This window comes from Agelaius tricolor, unplaced genomic scaffold (genome assembly GCF_023055355.1).
Source record: "Agelaius tricolor isolate 1412-34295 unplaced genomic scaffold, bAgeTri1.0.p SCAF_18, whole genome shotgun sequence".
In the NCBI taxonomy this organism is placed as follows: domain Eukaryota; kingdom Metazoa; phylum Chordata; class Aves; order Passeriformes; family Icteridae; genus Agelaius; species Agelaius tricolor.
In genome coordinates this window covers 3,041,480-3,060,713 of record NW_027269278.1, presented here as the reverse complement: position 1 = coordinate 3,060,713, position 19,234 = coordinate 3,041,480, and the positions used below count along the sequence as shown (strand labels likewise).

General features: G+C 55.5%; 4 protein-coding genes across 4 annotated transcripts in view; all 4 read left to right on the top strand.

Moving 5' to 3' along the window:
• The window catches only part of LOC139597580 (protocadherin alpha-C2-like), a 154,112-nt gene that overhangs the window by 5,970 nt on the left and 128,908 nt on the right, over nt 1–19,234 (top strand). The window lies entirely within an intron of this gene.
• LOC139597944 (protocadherin alpha-13-like) lies at nt 1,245–5,222 on the top strand. Its single transcript, XM_071443768.1, has 2 exons — nt 1,245–4,382; nt 4,425–5,222. Exons 1-2 carry the CDS (start codon nt 2,637–2,639, stop codon nt 5,220–5,222), a joined length of 2,544 nt encoding a protein of 847 aa, XP_071299869.1. The 5' UTR covers nt 1,245–2,636.
• On the top strand, nt 9,558–12,340 carry LOC139597943 (protocadherin alpha-13-like). Its single transcript, XM_071443767.1, has one exon. The coding sequence runs from the start codon at nt 9,632–9,634 to the stop codon at nt 12,338–12,340; it is 2,709 nt and encodes a 902-aa protein (XP_071299868.1). The 5' UTR covers nt 9,558–9,631.
• On the top strand, nt 15,184–18,833 carry LOC139597942 (protocadherin alpha-2-like). The gene has a single exon (XM_071443766.1). The coding sequence runs from the start codon at nt 16,236–16,238 to the stop codon at nt 18,831–18,833; it is 2,598 nt and encodes an 865-aa protein (XP_071299867.1). The 5' UTR covers nt 15,184–16,235.

Sequence of the window (19,234 nt, the reverse complement as noted above, 5' to 3'; positions counted from 1 at the left end):
CAGAGCCTTCTCTGAATCCTTCCCTCATTGCCTCTCTGCTCATTGTCTTGCTAGATGGGTCTTGGTATCCAAGATGTTGCCAAAAGTTGCATTTCAATACAGGAGAACGGGACGTTTTTAATGATTATTATTCTCTTCTCTATCAAAGTGCACATGCTTTAGTTTTGCTGGGTTTGTTTGTTGTTGTGTTTATTTCCTGTCTCTCATTGGCAACGTGGCAGATATTTGGGCCCTTGCCCATCAATGTGGGGAACATCTATTCCTCTCTTCTGAGGTTTACTTTGAGAGAATTTCTGTAGCTTACAGGTCTGGTTCCCTTTTCCCCTGGGAGAGAAGTGCATAATGGACACTGCATCTTATCTGGTTTCTGTGGAACATAAGTGATATTTTTTGGGCCATCGTCCCAAGAAACACTGATAATGTTAAGCATAATTATCCTTTAAAACCAGCTTTCCTGACTAAAAAATATTTATCTTCTGAAGAAGGCACCAGTTCAGAACAGGTAAGTTGTAGAACAAATAGGGATGGTCTTGAGACTGGTGTAATTTAGTTCCTGTTCAGTTGTGGCATCTTTTTGTTGAATCAGCAGAATGTTCCCCCATTGGACCAGCAGAGCAGCTGTTACCTGCTCTCATTCCTGTTCGATGCTTCCAGGCACAGCCTGAGTGGGTGCCAGCAAGCAGGAATGGAGGAGGGACCAAAATTCATTTCACCAAACAGATGTGTAGGAGGTCAAGGGAGTGTTGTTAGTGACACTGCTGTGGTGTTACCTTCACGGCTTTTGTTGGAGTGTGTGCCAAGTGGATCATTCCAAGGTGAGTGAGAGATTTTCCGTGGGGCCTCGTAGATACCAAGGTTCTTGGTGTGCTGTCTAGGCAGTGAGTGCCTTCCAGAAAGGAAGAGAAGAACTCAGAACATGCAAGAGCAAAGTGACTCTGGAAGGATTGAGGTCCATGATGAATCCTCAGGAGCTGTGGGTGCCCAGTGCTTTTTAAGGTCTTTCAGGAGGGTTGTCATGCTGGGCTGTGATAGGTTTGAGATCTGGAATGAGAAAATTCCCTGATTTGTTGGAACATTTTCAGGCCTCTGTGCAGAGATATCCCAATAATTGTGGCTTCAGCTTCTGTGTCAGAGAGTGGTGGAACCTCTTTGATGTAGCAGAGCTGTTCTTTGCCATCTGCCTGCCTTGCTGTGTTTTTGTTGGGTCCTTGGGAGCACCGGAGGCTGAAGAGTGTGTCCTGTTTCCTGGAGGGAGGGAAGGTGGAGGTGCATGGACAGCAAGCAGGTTGCTCCCTCTCCACATGAACAGGAGTTGTAGGGAAGAGAAATGAGACTCAGGCCCCAAAGGCAAGTCCGTGGTCCGTGGAAGGTGCAGTGTAGGTATTTTAAAAATATTTTGTTGAAGGAAAGGATGTCCAGAAGATATAATTATGGAAGTAGAAGAGCAGAGGAAGCAAGGACAAGAAAGGATGAGAGGAAGGGAGAAGAGAAAAGAGGAAAACTGTAGAAAGAAGATTCACAATAAACAAATCAACAAAACAAGGAGGTACATGAAGAAGTCAGGTAAAAGATGAAGAAAAACAGATATTCCCAAATAGAATTGGGTGAATTTGGAAAATATTTTAGAGAAGGAAAAAAAAAGATCAAAGAGACAAGATGGAAACTGATGAGGAAGGAGGGAAAGACCTAGGACAGGGATGAGCAGGAATGAAGCGACATAGAGAATGAACAAGGAAAGAGAAGGGAAAGAGGGTAAATGGAAAGGGAAAGCACAAATAGCATAAGGAAAATAATAATAATAAAAAAGAACTAGGAGTAGTAGTAAAAAAATGATTAGCCCATGCAAATAAAAGTAAAGCTAGAATGAAAGAAAGAAATGAAGGACAGAATGGAAACATAAAACTGAGGATAAAATAGCTGACCAGCAAGCACCAAACTTATCAGTAGACATTGAGCAGAGTCGGTTCCTAACAGCCTTGGTTGAGCAGCACAGCTCCACAGCCAGCAATGATGAACCGTAATTAGGGATCATAATCCCGCATTCTCTGCGGTGTCGGAGAAAACTGGCGATCTTGCAGTGTGGCTAAAGAATACAGGACGGTGAAAGGAAATGGGAAAGGAGTGGAAAGAAAGGAGAGTGGCCTAAGAAGGACGAAAAAGAAGAGAGACAATGAAGAAAAGAAAAGGGTACAAAGAAAAAAGGTAAGGTGAACGAAACATGTCCGAAAAGAAGGATTTGCAAGGGAGCAAGAGAAAGGAAAAGGGCAGTGAAGAAACAAGAAGAAGAAAAAATGAAAGATTACGTGAAAAAAAAAGCGGAAGATGTAAAGGAAAAAAAAGAGAAGCCCGACAGCAAGAGACGGCAGAAAACATACCCATAGCGGGTCGGCAGCGCGAGCGAAGATGCGGAGCGTGTGAGGCGGCGGAGGAGCGCACGGTGTCGCTGCAGGCTCAGGAACGGCTCGGTGTGGGCGGCTCCGCCCCGGTGCGGCGGAGAGCCCGGCTGTGAGCGCGGGGGGGCGGCTCGGGCCGGGCAGCAGAGGCGGCGCGTCCGGGCGGCGGCGGGGAGCCGTGCGGGGCCCGGGCCGGGGCCGGCAGGCAGAGCGGCGGCGGCGGCGGGCAGAGCGGCAGGAAGGATGGGCGAGCGTTGTTGTGCGGCGCTGGTGCGGGTGCTGGTGCTGCAGGCGGCCTGGGCGCTGTCGGGCGGGCAGGTGCGCTACTCGGTGCCGGAGGAAGCCAAGGCCGGCACGGTGGTGGGCCGTCTGGCGCAGGACCTGGGCCTGGAGGCGGGCGAGGCGGAGGCGCGGCGGCTGCGGCTGGTGGCGCAGGGCCGGCGGGCGAGCGTGGAGGTGAGCGGGGCGAGCGGCGCGCTGCTGGTGAGCTCGCGGCTCGACCGGGAGGAGCTGTGCGGCAAGAGCGCGCCGTGCGCGCTGCGCCTGGAGGTGCTGCTGGAGCGGCCGCTGCGCGTCTTCCATGTGCAGCTGGAGGTCACCGACATCAACGACAATGCCCCCGTCTTCCCCGCCGCCCGAAAAAACCTCAGCATCGCGGAATCGTCTGTGCCGGGGTCTAGTTTCCCGCTGGAGGGCGCGTCGGATGCGGATATCGGAGCGAACGCGCAGCTCACGTACACACTCAGCCCCAGCGAGCATTTCTCTCTGGATTTACAGAAATCGAATGAGCGAAATATTGAACCTGAACTCGTTTTAACGAAATCTCTGGACCGCGAGACGATTCCCGTGCACCGGTTGGTGCTGACGGCGACTGACGGGGGCCGGCCGTCTCTGACGGGGACAATGGAGTTGGTGATCTCGGTGCTGGATGCAAACGACAACGCGCCCCAGTTCAATCAGTCTGTGTATAAAGTGCAGCTGCCGGAGAGTGCTGGGGTGGGGACGCTGGTGACGAGGGTGAATGCCACGGATGCGGACGAGGGAATTAACAGTGAGGTGAAATATACCGTAACTAACTTCATTCCCCCGAGTGGAAAAGATGTGATTTCCATCAATCCGAATACCGGGGAAATTCACCTCACAGCAGCCCTGGACTTCGAGGAAGTCAAGGTATTTAATTTTCGTATTGAAGCGAGAGACATGGGAACTCCTCCACTATCAGGTCACTGCAAGTTGGTGCTGGAGGTGGTGGACGTGAACGACAACGCTCCGGAGGTGTGGGTGACGTCGCTGTCGGTGCCGGTGGCGGAGGACGCGTCGGTGGGGACGGTGGTGGCCCTGCTGAGCGTGTCGGACCGGGACTCGGGGGAGAACGGTCGCGTGCGGTGCTGGGTGTGGCCGGCGTCGCCGTTCGGTCTGGAGGCGACGTTCTTGGGCTCGTACTCGCTGGTGCTGCGCGAGGCGCTGGACCGGGAGCGGGTGTCGGAGTACGAGGTGGAGGTGCGTGCGGAGGACGGCGGGGCGCCGGCGCTGCGCGCCAGGCGCGGGCTGCGGGTGCCGGTGTCGGACGTGAACGACAACGCGCCCTTGTTCGCGCAGGCCGTGTACACGGTGCTGGCGCGGGAGAACAACGCGGCGGGCGCGGAGCTGGCGCGGCTGTGGGCGCGGGACCCGGACGAGGCGGCCAACGGGCGCGTCAGCTACTCGGTGTGGGACGGCGGCCTGGGCGTGGGCGGGGCGGCGGGGTCGTCGCCGTCGTCGGGTGGCATGGGTTGGCGTCCGGCGTCGAGCTACGTGTCGGTGGACGCGGAGAGCGGGCGCCTGTGGGCGCTGCAGCCCTTGGACTACGAGGAGCTGCAGGTGCTGCAGTTCGAGGTGCGCGCGGTGGACGCGGGGGAGCCGGCGCTGAGCGGCAACGCCACGGTGCAGCTGTTCGTGCTGGACGAGAACGACAACGCGCCGGCGCTGCTGCCGGCCGCGGGCTCGGCAGCGGAGGCGGCGGCGGCGGCGCTGGCGGGGGCGGGCTCGGAGTCGGGCACGCTGTGGGCGTGGGCGGCGTGGGGGGCGCCGGCGGGGCAGGTGGTGGCCAAGATCCGCGCCGTGGACGCCGACTCGGGCTACAACGCGTGGCTGCGCTACGAGCTGTGCGAGCCGCGGGGCAAGGGCCCGTTCCGCGTGGGGCTCTACAGCGGCGAGGTGAGCACGGCGCGGGCGCTGGACGAGGCGGACGGGCCTCGCCAGAGGCTGCTGATCGTCGTGCGCGACCACGGCGAGCCGGCGCGCTCGGCCACGGCCACGCTCAGCGTGTCGCTGCTCGAGGCCGCCGAGGCGGCGCTGGCCGCGGGATCCTCGGCGGCGGCGTCGTCGTCGTCGTCGTCCGCGGTGTCGCGCTCGGCGGCGGGCGCGGAGCTGGGGCCCGGCGCGGCGAGCGCGGCCACCAACGTGTGGCTGGTGGTGGCCATCTGCGCCGTGTCCAGCCTCTTCCTGCTGGCCGTGGTGCTGTACGGGGCGTCGCGCTGGGCGCCGCGGGCGGCCGTGCTCTCGGGGCCCGGGCCCACGACGCTCGTGTGCGCCAGCGAAGTGGGCAGCTGGTCCTACTCGCAGCGCCACAGCCGCAGCCTGTGCGTGGCGGACGGCGCTGCCAAGAGCGACCTCATGGTTTTCAGCCCCAACTTCCCTCCGCCGCCGCCCGGCCCTGCAGCCAAGGACACGCAGCCGGAGCCCTCCGCTCTCCTCGACACGGTCAGTGGCAATACCTTGCTCAACTTTACTTCTTTTCTCCTTCTTCTGGCTCTTTTTCTTTTGTGCCCTGAGCAGTCGGTGCTGTGATTCAGGCCAAATTGCCGCGGCCGGAGAGCGCTGGGTACTTGACGGGAGCTTAAGAAATCAAAGGCACCTTTGCATCTGTCGCAGGGTCCTCCCGGAGTACCAGAATTCCTGCTAGTAGGACGAGAATGCTTGCTAGTGAAAAATGTGTAGCTGCAGCCCTGTGCTGTTACGGTCTGCAGCTAAGGTTTGCTGGTGTGGATATGAATTGTTTTCCCCTAAAATGAAATCACTTCTCTAAGGGGTCAGCTTTGCAGATAGTTCTCTTGCTGTCTGGTATGTAATGTTTTCTCCCGGGTTAAGTGTAGGAGCCCAAAAGCAGGAGGCTGTGCTGTTAGCAGCCCCCCAGGCACTGTGTACTGCCTTTTTGCCTTTGCAGAGTGCTGACTTTGATGGGATCACATGTGGTTTCTTCTCTGTTCTCATCCTCTGTCGTTTTCCTCTACAAGAGTTGTGTGGACAGTTGGACTTGTGGTCTAATGTATTTTCAATCGGCAGAGTGTAATTTCTCCATTTTGGTTGGTCCCACAGAGTCATTGTGAAAAGTGGGATGGTGTTCTGGAGCAGTGGGAAGGCTTATATGAGGGAGCTGGAAATAATCTGTAAAATCATGGTCCATGTCATAAGAAGAGAGGAATAGGAGATGTGAGATGATGCCCTTTTCTCCAGAATTAATGTTACCAAGTGAGAAACGGAGCATGCCCAGCAGGAGGCAGGATTAGCACAGAGGATCCTTTCCCAAGTTCCAAGGCTCTGATGTTGGAGACCTTTTGGACCTTGAGATAATATTTGGTATTGAAATGGCCACAAAATCCTTTGAGGTTATGAATGTCTATATCTGAGACAGTTGCTTGTGCTGCCCGACAAATGGAAATGTGTTTGGGTGACAGTTGGGAACATGCAGACTGATGAACATTTTTGCTGCTGTTTTGGGGGTGTTGTTGTGGGAGGGTGGCACTACAAACTGCTTTCCATGTGTATTGTAGGGTTCTTACAGCAGTTTCCACAGCTCTTGCCATGGTGGATCTGTGCTTCTCTTGAGACATGATATTTAAGGGCAGTTGAGGGGTGAGTGTAGTCTTGTTGTGTTTTTCTCCCCCTTCTTGTGCTCCTGGTATGGTCAGTCTGGGTAGAGATGGTGATTCCTGTTATCACACATGGCTCATTCTGGTGTCTGGATGTACACACCAATCCTCCACATCTACAGAGGAGCCCAGCTCTGCTTCTCTATTGTAGAAATTCTTCCACTCAGTTCATATTTTGACGGGACTTGTGGTTCAGATTTTGTGTCATTTCCTTGAATAATATTTGAGGGGACTGGAATCAGTATTGTTCATTGCTATAATTGCAGAACCTTTAAGAACTCGGTTTATATTTGAAATTGCTGAAAAGGCACAAAGCAACCTGGCCTGAGGGAAAAGTCAAAGAATCACAGAATGCATTTGCAGGACCCTGTATATTCTTTGTGGCAGGCGTGGGGAAAGGGGAGGATTTGCATACATATTTGGGGAGGGAATGGAGAATGTCTGTTTTGCTGTGGAGGTCCCAGTTCCCAGGGTGCAAAATATTGGATTCCAGCAGAAAACTTCAGGAATGGTCCCACCACACAGTGCTGCTTTCCTGGGATCCTCTCAGGACACCCAGAAGTTCTGCATAACTTAGGGCACTGTTGTTCTTCCAGGTATTGCTCTTAGTGAAGACATCTTCCCTTCGTGCCTTTAATCACTTGGGTTGGGTGTGGGATGTTGTTGGTCAAAGAGAACCTTTTGGAATTTGGATCATGCAGCAGAGCCTTCTCTGAATCTTTCCCTCATTGCCTCTCTGCTCTTTGTCTTGCTAGATGGGTCATGGTATCCAAGATGTTGCCAAAAGTTGCATTTCAATACAGGAGAATGGGACTTTATTATTATTATTGTTATTCTCTTACCTATCGAACTGCACACGCTTTTGTCTTGCTGGGTTTGTTTGTTGTTGTGTTTATTTCCTGTCTCTCATTGGCAACGTGGCAGATATTTGGGCCCTTGTCCATCAGTGTTGGGGAACGTCTATTCCTCTCTTCTGAGGTTTACTTTGAGAGAATTTCTGTAGCTTACAGGTCTGGTTCCCTTTTCCCCTGGGAGAGAAGTGCATAATGGACACTGCATCTTATCTGGTTTCTGTGGAACATAAGTGAAAGATTTCTGTCGGTCTTCCCAAGAAACACTGATAATGTTAAGCATAATTATCCTTTAAAACCAGCTTTCCTGACTAAAAAGTATTTATCTTCTGAAGAAGGCACCAGTTCAAAAGAGGTAAGTTGTAGAACAAATGGGGATGGTCTTGAGACTGGTGTAATTTAGTTCCTGTTCAGTGGTGGCATTTTTTTGTTGAATCAGCAGAATGTTCCCCCATTGGACCAGCAGAGCAGCTGTTACCTGCTCTCATTCCTGTTCGATGCTTCCAGGCACAGCCTGAGTGGGTGCCAGCAAGCAGGAATGGAGGAGGGACCAAAATTCATTTCACCAAACAGATGTGTAGGAGGTCAAGGGAGTTTTCTTAGTGACACTGCTGTGGTGTTACCTTCATGGCTTTTGTTGGAGTGTGTGCCAAGTGGATCATTCCAAGGTGAGTGAGAGATTTTCCGTGGGGCCTCGTAGATACCAAGGTTCTTGGTGTGCTGTCTAGGCAGTGAGTGCCTTCCAGAAAGGAAGAGAAGAACTCAGAACATGCAAGAGCAAAGTGACTCTGGAAGGATTGAGGTCCATGATGAATCCTCAGGAGCTGTGGCTGCCCAGTGCTTTTTAAGGTCTTTCAGGAGGGTTGTCATGCTGGGCTGTGATAGGTTTGAGATCTGGAATGAGAAAATTCCCTGATTTGTTGGAACATTTTCAGGCCTCTGTGCAGAGATATCCCAATAATTGTGGCTTCAGCTTCTGTGTCAGAGAGTGGTGGAACCTCTTTGATGTAGCAGAGCTGTTCTTTGCCATCTGCCTGCCTTGCTGTGTTTTTGTTGGGTCCTTGGGAGCACTGGAGACTGAAGAGTGTGTCCTGTTTCCTGGAGGGGGGGAAGGTGGAGGTGCATGGACAGCAAGCAGGTTGCTCCCTCCAATCACGATCAGGAGGTGTAGGGAAGAGAAATGAGACTCAGGCCCCAAGGGCATGTCTGTGGTTCGTGGAAGGGGTACTGTAGGTATTTTAAAAATATTTTGTTGAAGGGAAGAATGTCCAGCACTTATAATTATGGAGCCACAAGAGCAGAGGAAGCAAGGACCAGAAAGGAGGAGAGGAAGGGGGAACTGAAAGAAGAATGTAGAAAGAAGATTTTTTTTAAAAAAATCAACTCTACAAGGAGGTACATGAAGGAGCCAGGTATAAGAAGAAGAAAGAGGGATATTCCCAAACTAAATGTTGAGGATTTGGAAAATAATTTAGTGAAGGAAAAGAAAAAGATCAAAGAGACAAGATGAGTACTAATGAAGAGAGGGGAAAAGAACGAGGACATGGATGAGCAGGAATAAAAAGACATAGAGAAAGAAGAAGGAAAAAGAAGAGAAAGAGGGTAAAAGAATGGGGAAAATACAAATAGCATAAGGAAAATAATAATACTACTACTAATAATAGGAGTAAAGAAAATAATGAAGCCATGCAAATAAAACTAAAGCCAGCATAAAAGTAATAAATGAAGGAAGAATGGAAATTTAAAACAGACCATAGACCTGACAAGCAGGCACCGAACTTATCAGTATATATAGAGCAGAGTTGGTTCCTTACGGCCTTGGTTGGAGCAGCGCAGCTCCCCAGCAATGATGTCCTGTAGCGCTGATGGTCCCGCATCTGATGGTCCCTCCGGCGCCAGAGAAAACTGGCGAGCATGCAGTGTGGCTAAAGAATACAGGAGGGTGAAAGGAGATGGGAAAGGAGTGGAAAGAATGGAGAGTGACATAACAAGGATGAAAAAGAGGCGAGACAATGAAGAAAGAGAAAAGGGTACAAAGAAAAAAAGTAAGGTAAACGAAACATGACCGAAAAGAAGGATTTGCAAGGGAGCAAGACAAATGAAAAGGGCAGTGAAGAAACACGAAGAAAAAATGAAAGATTACCTAAAAAGAAAGCGGAAGATGTAAAGGAAAAAAAAAGAGGAGCCCGACAGCAAGAGACGGCAGAAAACATACCCATAGCGGGTCGGCAGCGCGAGCGAAGATGCGGAGCGTGTGAGGCGGCGGAGGAGCGCACGGTGTCGCTGCAGGCTCAGGAACGGCTCGGTGTGGGCGGCTCCGCCCCGGTGCGGCGGAGAGCCCGGCTGTGAGCGCGGGGGGGCGGCTCGGGCCGGGCAGCAGAGGCGGCGCGTCCGGGCGGCGGCGGGGAGCCGTGCGGGGCTCGGGCCGGGGCCGGCAGGCAGAGCGGCGGCGGCGGCGGGCAGAGCGGCAGGAAGGATGGGCGAGCGTTGTTGTGCGGCGCTGGTGCGGGTGCTGGTGCTGCAGGCGGCCTGGGCGCTGTCGGGCGGGCAGGTGCGCTACTCGGTGCCGGAGGAAGCCAAGGCCGGCACGGTGGTGGGCCGTCTGGCGCAGGACCTGGGCCTGGAGGCGGGCGAGGCGGAGGCGCGGCGGCTGCGGCTGGTGGCGCAGGGCCGGCGGGCGAGCGTGGAGGTGAGCGGGGCGAGCGGCGCGCTGCTGGTGAGCTCGCGGCTCGACCGGGAGGAGCTGTGCGGCAAGAGCGCGCCGTGCGCGCTGCGCCTGGAGGTGCTGCTGGAGCGGCCGCTGCGCGTCTTCCATGTGCAGCTGGAGGTCACCGACATCAACGACAATGCCCCCGTCTTCCCCGCCGCCCGAAAAAACCTCAGCATCGCGGAACTGACCACTCTGCCAGGGTCTCGTTTCCCGCTGGAGGGCGCGTCGGATGCGGATATCGGAGCGAACGCGCAGCTCACGTACACACTCAGCCCCAGCGAGCATTTTAGAATAGAGGAAGAAAACAGCAATTCGCGTACTAAGTCCTTGTTTCTGATACTCACGAAATCTCTGGACCGCGAGACGATTCCCGTGCACCGGTTGGTGCTGACGGCGACTGACGGGGGCCGGCCGTCTCTGACGGGGACAATGGAGCTGGTGATCACAGTGCTAGACGTGAACGACAACGCGCCCCAGTTCAATCAGTCCGTGTATAACGCAGTTTTGCCCGAAAACGCATTAGAGGGGACGCTTGTAGGTCGAGTGAACGCCACGGATTCCGACACAGGAATATATGGTGAATTGGTATATGATATTGATACTATTGTTCCCCCCTCAGCAAGAGATTTATTCAGCATCGATGTAAATAGTGGAGAGATCAGACTGACGGGCACCCTGGACTTCGAGACAGTTAATTTATATGAACTACATATTAAAGGGACAGATAAGGGAACTCCTCCGCTGTCGGGTCACTGCAAGTTGGTGCTGGAGGTCTTGGACGTGAACGACAACGCTCCGGAGGTGTGGGTGACGTCGCTGTCGGTGCCGGTGGCGGAGGACGCGTCGTTGGGGACGGTGGTGGCCCTGCTGAGCGTGTCGGACCGGGACTCGGGGGAGAACGGTCGCGTGCGGTGCTGGGTGTGGCCGGCGTCGCCGTTCGGTCTGGAGGCGACGTTCTTGGGCTCGTACTCGCTGGTGCTGCGCGAGGCGCTGGACCGGGAGCGGGTGTCGGAGTACGAGGTGGAGGTGCGTGCGGAGGACGGCGGGGCGCCGGCGCTGCGCGCCAGGCGCGGGCTGCGGGTGCCGGTGTCGGACGTGAACGACAACGCGCCCTTGTTCGCGCAGGCCGTGTACACGGTGCTGGCGCGGGAGAACAACGCGGCGGGCGCGGAGCTGGCGCGGCTGTGGGCGCGGGACCCGGACGAGGCGGCCAACGGGCGCGTCAGCTACTCGGTGTGGGACGGCAGCCTGGGCGTGGGCGGGGCGGCGGGGTCGTCGCCGTCGTCGGGTGGCATGGGGTGGCGTCCGGCGTCGAGCTACGTGTCGGTGGACGCGGAGAGCGGGCGCCTGTGGGCGCTGCAGCCCTTGGACTACGAGGAGCTGCAGGTGCTGCAGTTCGAGGTGCGCGCGGTGGACGCGGGGGAGCCGGCGCTGAGCGGCAACGCCACGGTGCAGCTGTTCGTGCTGGACGAGAACGACAACGCGCCGGCGCTGCTGCCGGCCGCGGGCTCGGCAGCGGAGGCGGCGGCGGCGGCGCTGGCGGGGGCGGGCTCGGAGTCGGGCACGCTGTGGGCGTGGGCGGCGTGGGGGGCGCCGGCGGGGCAGGTGGTGGCCAAGATCCGCGCCGTGGACGCCGACTCGGGCTACAACGCGTGGCTGCGCTACGAGCTGTGCGAGCCGCGGGGCAAGGGCCCGTTCCGCGTGGGGCTCTACAGCGGCGAGGTGAGCACGGCGCGGGCGCTGGACGAGGCGGACGGGCCTCGCCAGAGGCTGCTGATCGTCGTGCGCGACCACGGCGAGCCGGCGCGCTCGGCCACGGCCACGCTCAGCGTGTCGCTGCTCGAGGCCGCCGAGGCGGCGCTGGCCGCGGGCTCCTCGGCGGCGTCGTCGTCGTCCGCGGTGTCGCGCTCGGCGGCGGGCGCGGAGCTGGGGCCCGGCGCGGCGAGCGCGGCCACCAACGTGTGGCTGGTGGTGGCCATCTGCGCCGTGTCCAGCCTCTTCCTGCTGGCCGTGGTGCTGTACGGGGCGTCGCGCTGGGCGCCGCGGGCGGCCGTGCTCTCGGGGCCCGGGCCCACGACGCTCGTGTGCGCCAGCGAAGTGGGCAGCTGGTCCTACTCGCAGCGCCACAGCCGCAGCCTGTGCGTGGCGGACGGCGCTGCCAAGAGCGACCTCATGGTTTTCAGCCCCAACTTCCCTCCGCCGCCGCCCGGCCCTGCAGCCAAGGACACGCAGCCGGAGCCCTCCGCTCTCCTCGACACGGTCAGTGGCAATACTTTTTTCTCCTTCATCCCTTCTCTGGTGGCTCTTCCTCTGTCTGCCAGTCTCTCCCGCCCATTGTGCAGTTGCTCCTTGGAGCCGAGCTCCGCCCCTCGGGCTGTTGGCGGTCGATGCTCGGCGAGTGCTTCAGGGGTTCAGGATGTGAATCCTAGCTTTTCATCTGACCCTGGTTCTACCCGGCTCTTGCTCGTGTTCTGAGGTTATTAGGGTGATGGAATGGAAATAAATGCCTTAGCGCACCGTTCAACGCCCATTGTGCGTAGGTTTGGTTTACGTTCTGGGTGTGAATTCTCCCGTAGAATGAAATCCTTGTCCCTTGCGATAGGAGGTGTCAGCTTTGCAGAAATGCGCATATTCTCTGGTGGTAGCATTTTCACTGGACTTTATTTCATGGTTGTAAAGACATGCAGGCTGTGGTGTTCACATTTCCCCGGAATTGATGGGTAGTCCTGTGTTTAGGTTTTATTTCCTAACGAAAATTGACCTCTTCCTCTTTGTTTCTGCTCACCAACTATGTTAATGCAAGGTGAAAATTGAGACTTTTTAGTTTTGTCTGTCAATGGATGGATAAACCATCAAATTCGGTTCTAACGCTAAAGACGTTATGAAACCGGAAGATGTGGAGAGCCTTTCCTATGATCTGTTCCCAATGATCTTGTTACTTTGCTTAGAAATATTGTCTTCTGAGTGAAGTGTTTTCTCCAAGAGTAAGTTTTAGAAAGTGGAATTTTCTTTTCCTTGCTCCCCTGTTCCTCTGGTTGTGAATGCACTTTTCTGGCCAGAGAACTAGTAGGAAATACCATGCAGTCTTTTGATGTTCTATCAAAATTCATATCAACAGCAGCATCACTTCAAAAGCTGTACAAATAACCTTTTATGAAAAGAAAGCAAACAAACAATCCAGATAATAACCCCTACCAACAAAACCCAAACCAATTTCTCCTACACATTCAGTATAATCCATTATGGTGTTGTGCTTGTCAGTGGTTTGGTTGTTATCTCAGTGCATGTAATGAGGGGTGAGTGCCATCTTTGTGCACTCGACTTCTACTTTTTGTGGACTTGGACCTGGTAGAGATGATGTGTCCTGTTGTCACCCATGGCTCTGCAAACCTTGCACAGCAGCCCAGCTCAAGATTTCTGCAGTACAAATTCTCTGTGTGTAATTTGTTTGAGTGCTTGTGCTACATTATTTGGTGTGGTTCTCTTGAAGATCAAAAGCCACGTATGCTGACTCCCATCATGTTCTGATCACAGAATCTCTAAGAATTCTGATGTGCAGCTCTGTGCTATTTTCATGTGAGGTTGCGAAAAAGAAGCAAAGTGTTCACGGTAAATTTCATGCAGGTGGGAAGAGCCTGCTGAAGGCTGTGTAGTTTTGAAGAGTTTCACATGTTCTTTGTGCTGATCATGAGGGAAGGTGAAGTGGTGCCAAGGCTTAGATGCTATACAGACTGTGATTTACAGATGGGACATATTGCTGGAGCTGAGAAATGTTTGATAGGTTAGCAGGGATTCCTCGAATGGCATCAGGTAGGGCCTGGACCTGTACGGTGGGGAGGGGGAGTCTGAGTGGGGAAGTGTGTTGCCTCAGGGGAACAGAGATGCTGAGTAGAACGTGGTCTGTGTCATTGTGGATGAAATGGAGAATGTTTGCTTAGGTGTAGAGGCCTCATTTCCAGTGGCACAGCATAGAGGATGCCAGTGGAAAACATGGAGAAAAAGCCCAGCACACAGGGCTGCTCTTCTGGGATCTTCTCAGGACGTCCAGCAGGTCTGGACATCCTTGAGCTTTGTTGTTTTATGTGATGTTACTGCTTGTAAAAGTGCCTGCAATGCACGCCTTTAATTGCTTGTCTTTGTTGTGGAAAGTTGTTGGACTTTCAAAATTTTCGAAATTTGTGTAAAGTTTCAAAAGCTTTCTGAAATTTGTGTAATTGTGCCAGCCTTCTCAGAATGTTGCCTGAGCAATTCCTCTGATCTTGGTGTAGCTAGGGAGGGGAAGAAGTGCTCTCTGTATTCAAGATGTTGTCAGACCTGGCATTTCAGGTACAGTGGGACACATTACTTTGTTTTCTTCCCCTACACTCACCCTTTTTTCTTCTCTCACATTGGCAATGTGTAACAGTGGATGAGATGCAGATGGTGAAATACTGGCAGTTGTCAGGTGGCAGATGTTTAGACAGTAATCCATTGGTCCTGGGGAAAGTTTTTCCACTCTCTCGAGCTGAGGCTGCTGTTGAGAGAATATTGCTAACTTTCAGGTGTCCCTCCCGCTTCCCTGGTGATAGAAGTGCAAAAGGAAGTACTACTCACTGTCCCTGTTTTTCAAAGCTCTTGGTGAATGTATTTTTTTTCTGTCCAGTATGCTGCAAAATTACATTCTTAGGGTATAATGTCCCTTAAAACCAAATCTCCTGTTCTGAAAATATTTTTTTTTTTTCTGAAGACGACACCAGTGATGCTACAGGTAAGTCACTTGTACCTGAAGGGGCTGTATGTGAGAGACAAATGTACTTTGGTTCCTGCTCAGCTGTGGTGTCTTCATGTTGGATAGACTGGAGCATTGTCTATCCAGACTGGATGTTGCCTGGATTGAAATGCCTGTAGGTTTGGAGCACCACTGTCTGCTCTCATTTCTTTCCTGTTGCTGCCTGGCATGGGGTGAGCGTGTGGAAGCAAGGACAGATGGAGAAATTACCTTAATGCCTTTCTTGGATTAGATGCGTTTGGAATGCAGCAGATTTTCTCAGTGACAATGCAGTGGTGTTCCCCTGGTTGCTTTTAGTTGGCTGTGCAGGTGGAACATGAGTCATAGAGAAAAACCTTTGATTATATTGGTAGAATACATGAGGTATATGAAAAGTGTTTGGGTGCTGTGTTTGCCAAGAGTTTTGTAGCATTCTTGGATCATTGGTGTGCTGGGCTGTGATGGTTTTGAGAATGAAAAACTCTCTTGAGTTGTTTGTAATATTTGGTGCACCTTTTAATTACACATCCCAGTAGCTGGGGTTGGTGATTCTGTTCCCGAGGGTACAAGAGTGATGGGGAAAAAACCAAAAGGAAATTGAGGAATCGATGCAAAGAGGAATGAGAGCCCTTTCAAAAAGACATTTACATCCATCATCACCAACAAGCTGTAGACATTTGGAAAATCTTTTCGTACAGGTGGAAAATAATAATAGAGAGACAAGGATGGGAAAGAACAGGAAGTGAAGTAAAAAGAGCAGGAAAGAGAAGACATAGGGAAGGAGAACTAGAAAATATAAAAGACAGAAAAGGCAAGAAGTAAAGAAAACAGCATAAGGAGATAAAGATGAACAATAAAAAGAAAGGAGGGAATCCATGCAAGTGCGAACCAAGGAAGCAAGTGGGCAAAAAGAACAGAAGACACTATAAAGGACCAGCACTCACCGAGTTTCTCTCGAGGCTGAACAGAGCTGGTCCCTAACAGCCTCACCCCTGGTGAGAGCAGCACTTTCTGGACCTGGTGCTCCGTAATTATCGCTGATCACTCTGGCTTTGATGGTCTCAGAAGGGGCGCCGGAAGCGGCTGGAGACCTGCCAGCGAGGGTGAAGACGAGAGGAAGATGGAGAAAGAAGGAACGGGGAAGAAAGAAGAAAGAAAAGTATAAAAGAGCAGAAAGAGGCAAAAAAGAGAAGGGAAAATAAAAATCATTCAATACAGAAAATTGGAGGAAAAAAGAAATATATGGGAAGAAATTCAGACGAGAAAGAAGAAAGAAATACTTACAAGAACACAGTAGGCGATTAGGAAAAACAATAAAAGAAAGAGGAGCAGCGTAACACGAAAAAGCAGAAGAGATGGTCTTAATGGAGCGCAGGCACAGGCGCTGTCACGGAGCGTGTGAGGCGGCGGAGCAGCGCACGGTGTCGCTGCAGGCTCAGGAACGGCTCGGTGTGGGCGGCTCCGCCCCGGTGCGGCGGAGAGCCCGGCTGTGAGCGCGGGGGGGCGGCTCGGGCCGGGCAGCAGAGGCGGCGCGTCCGGGCGGCGGCGGGGAGCCGTGCGGGGCCCGGGCCGGGGCCGGCAGGCAGAGCGGCGGCGGCGGCGGCGGGCAGAGCGGCAGGAAGGATGGGCGAGCGTTGTTGTGCGGCGCTGGTGCGGGTGCTGGTGCTGCAGGCGGCCTGGGCGCTGTCGGGCGGGCAGGTGCGCTACTCGGTGCCGGAGGAAGCCAAGGCCGGCACGGTGGTGGGCCGTCTGGCGCAGGACCTGGGCCTGGAGGCGGGCGAGGCGGAGGCGCGGCGGCTGCGGCTGGTGGCGCAGGGCCGGCGGGCGAGCGTGGAGGTGAGCGGGGCGAGCGGCGCGCTGCTGGTGAGCTCGCGGCTCGACCGGGAGGAGCTGTGCGGCAAGAGCGCGCCGTGCGCGCTGTGCCTGGAGGTGCTGCTGGAGCGGCCGCTGCGCGTCTTCCATGTGCAGCTGGAGGTCACCGACATCAACGACAATGCCCCCGTCTTCCCCGCCGCCCGGAAAAACCTCAGCATCGCGGAATTTACCACTCTGCCAGGGTCTCGTTTCCCGCTGGAGGGCGCGTCGGATGCGGATATCGGAGCGAACGCGCAGCTCTCCTACACGCTTAGCCCCAGTGAATATTTTACACTCGATGTTAAATCGTCGGATGAAAACAGAAAGTCTCTGTTTCTGGTACTCTCAAAGTCTTTAGACCGTGAGACGATTCCCGTGCACCGGTTGGTGCTGACGGCGACTGACGGGGGCCGGCCGTCTCTGACCGGGACAATGGAGCTGGTGATCTCGGTGGAGGATGCCAACGACAACGCGCCCCAGTTCAACCAATCCGTGTATAAAGTGCAGATACCAGAGAATGCTACAGAGGGGACGCTCGTAGTACGTGTGAATGCCACGGATCCGGACGAAGGAAGCAATAAGGAGTTTTCTTACAGCATCTTGAGTTCGACACCGATCGGTAACAAAGAACTCTTTACTATTGACACCAAGACGGGCGAGATCAGACTGAAGGGTTGTTTGGACTTTGAAGACGTTCGTTTACATGAATTGCAAATCGAAGCGAGAGATAAAGGGACGCCCGCGCTGTCGGGGCACTGCAGCGTGGAACTGAAGGTGCTGGACGTGAACGACAACGCTCCGGAGGTGTGGGTGACGTCACTGTCGGTGCCAGTGGCGGAGGACGCGTCGTTGGGGACGGTGGTGGCCCTGCTGAGCGTGTCGGACCGGGACTCGGGGGAGAACGGTCGCGTGCGGTGCTGGGTGTGGCCGGCGTCGCCGTTCGGTCTGGAGGCGACGTTCTTGGGCTCGTACTCGCTGGTGCTGCGCGAGGCGCTGGACCGGGAGCGGGTGTCGGAGTACGAGGTGGAGGTGCGTGCGGAGGACGGCGGGGCGCCGGCGCTGCGCGCCAGGCGCGGGCTGCGGGTGCCGGTGTCGGACGTGAACGACAACGCGCCCTTGTTCGCGCAGGCCGTGTACACGGTGCTGGCGCGGGAGAACAACGCGGCGGGCGCGGAGCTGGCGCGGCTGTGGGCGCGGGACCCGGACGAGGCGGCCAACGGGCGCGTCAGCTACTCGGTGTGGGACGGCGGCCTGGGCGTGGGCGGGGCGGCGGGGTCGTCGTCGTCGTCGTCGGGTGGCATGGGGTGGCGTCCGGCGTCGAGCTACGTGTCGGTGGACGCGGAGAGCGGGCGCCTGTGGGCGCTGCAGCCCTTGGACTACGAGGAGCTGCAGGTGCTGCAGTTCGAGGTGCGCGCGGTGGACGCGGGGGAGCCGGCGCTGAGCGGCAACGCCACGGTGCAGCTGTTCGTGCTGGACGAGAACGACAACGCGCCGGCGCTGCTGCCGGCCGCGGGCTCGGCAGCGGAGGCGGAGGCGGCGGCGCTGGCGGGGGCGGGCTCGGAGTCGGGCACGCTGTGGGCGTGGGCGGCGTGGGGGGCGCCGGCGGGGCAGGTGGTGGCCAAGATCCGCGCCGTGGACGCCGACTCGGGCTACAACGCGTGGCTGCGCTACGAGCTGTGCGAGCCGCGGGGCAAGGGCCCGTTCCGCGTGGGGCTCTACAGCGGCGAGGTGAGCACGGCGCGGGCGCTGGACGAGGCGGACGGGCCTCGCCAGAGGCTGCTGATCGTCGTGCGCGACCACGGCGAGCCGGCGCGCTCGGCCACGGCCACGCTCAGCGTGTCGCTGCTTGAGGCCGCCGAGGCGGCGCTGGCCGCGGGATCCTCGGCGGCGTCGTCGTCGTCGTCGTCGGCGGTGTCGCGCTCGGCGGCGGGCGCGGAGGTGGGGCCCGGCGCGGCGAGCGCGGCCACCAACGTGTGGCTGGTGGTGGCCATCTGCGCCGTGTCCAGCCTCTTCCTGCTGGCCGTGGTGCTGTACGGGGCGTCGCGCTGGGCGCCGCGGGCGGCCGTGCTCTCGGGGCCCGGGCCCACGACGCTCGTGTGCGCCAGCGAAGTGGGCAGCTGGTCCTACTCGCAGCGCCACAGCCGCAGCCTGTGCGTGGCGGACGGCGCTGCCAAGAGCGACCTCATGGTTTTCAGCCCCAACTTCCCTCCGCCGCCGCCCGGCCCTGCAGCCAAGGACACGCAGCCGGAGCCCTCCGCTCTCCTCGACACGGTCAGTTTTCCTTCCTTCATTCCCTTCTCTGCTCCTTTTTATCCGCCGTCTGACTTGATGCTGCTTTTAGCTGGCTCATTTCCCGCGGCTTACTGATATTGGTTACTTATCTGGTCTTCAAGAATGACAGTGACACGTTTGCATCTGTCACCGTGACCTTGCTTTGGCCCCCAGCTGTTTCTAGGGGTGTACAGAATATAGATAAATCAGCATCCGTGAGCAGTTTCTGTAGGCAGGTGAGGTTTGGTCCCCTAAATGTGAGTTGTTCTGCTGTAGAATAAAATTACTTTTCTGTGAGACAAGAGGTGCGCGGTGGTGTGTGATTTGCAGGCAGCAAGGGGCTTCTATTTCTCATGTGTAGCATTTCCACCCCATTTGGGTGAATGAGTTCAAGACATCCAGGCTGTGTTGGTGACAGACCCGCAGGCACTGTGTACCAGCTCCATGCTTTTGCTGACTGAATAACCGTGCTGGTTTTCATTTGTCTTTTTTATTGA

Excerpts from the sequence above, each read along its gene's own strand:
- LOC139597942 (XM_071443766.1), top strand. The coding sequence starts at position 16,236 with ATGGGCGAGCGTTGTTGTGCGGCGCTGGTGCGGGTGCTGGTGCTGCAG.
- LOC139597943 (XM_071443767.1), top strand. The coding sequence starts at position 9,632 with ATGGGCGAGCGTTGTTGTGCGGCGCTGGTGCGGGTGCTGGTGCTGCAG.
- LOC139597944 (XM_071443768.1), top strand. The coding sequence starts at position 2,637 with ATGGGCGAGCGTTGTTGTGCGGCGCTGGTGCGGGTGCTGGTGCTGCAG. Across the intron at positions 4,383-4,424 it reads TGCCGGCCGCGGGCTCGGCA|TCGGGCACGCTGTGGGCGTG; the intron begins GCGGAGGCGGCG and ends GCGGGCTCGGAG.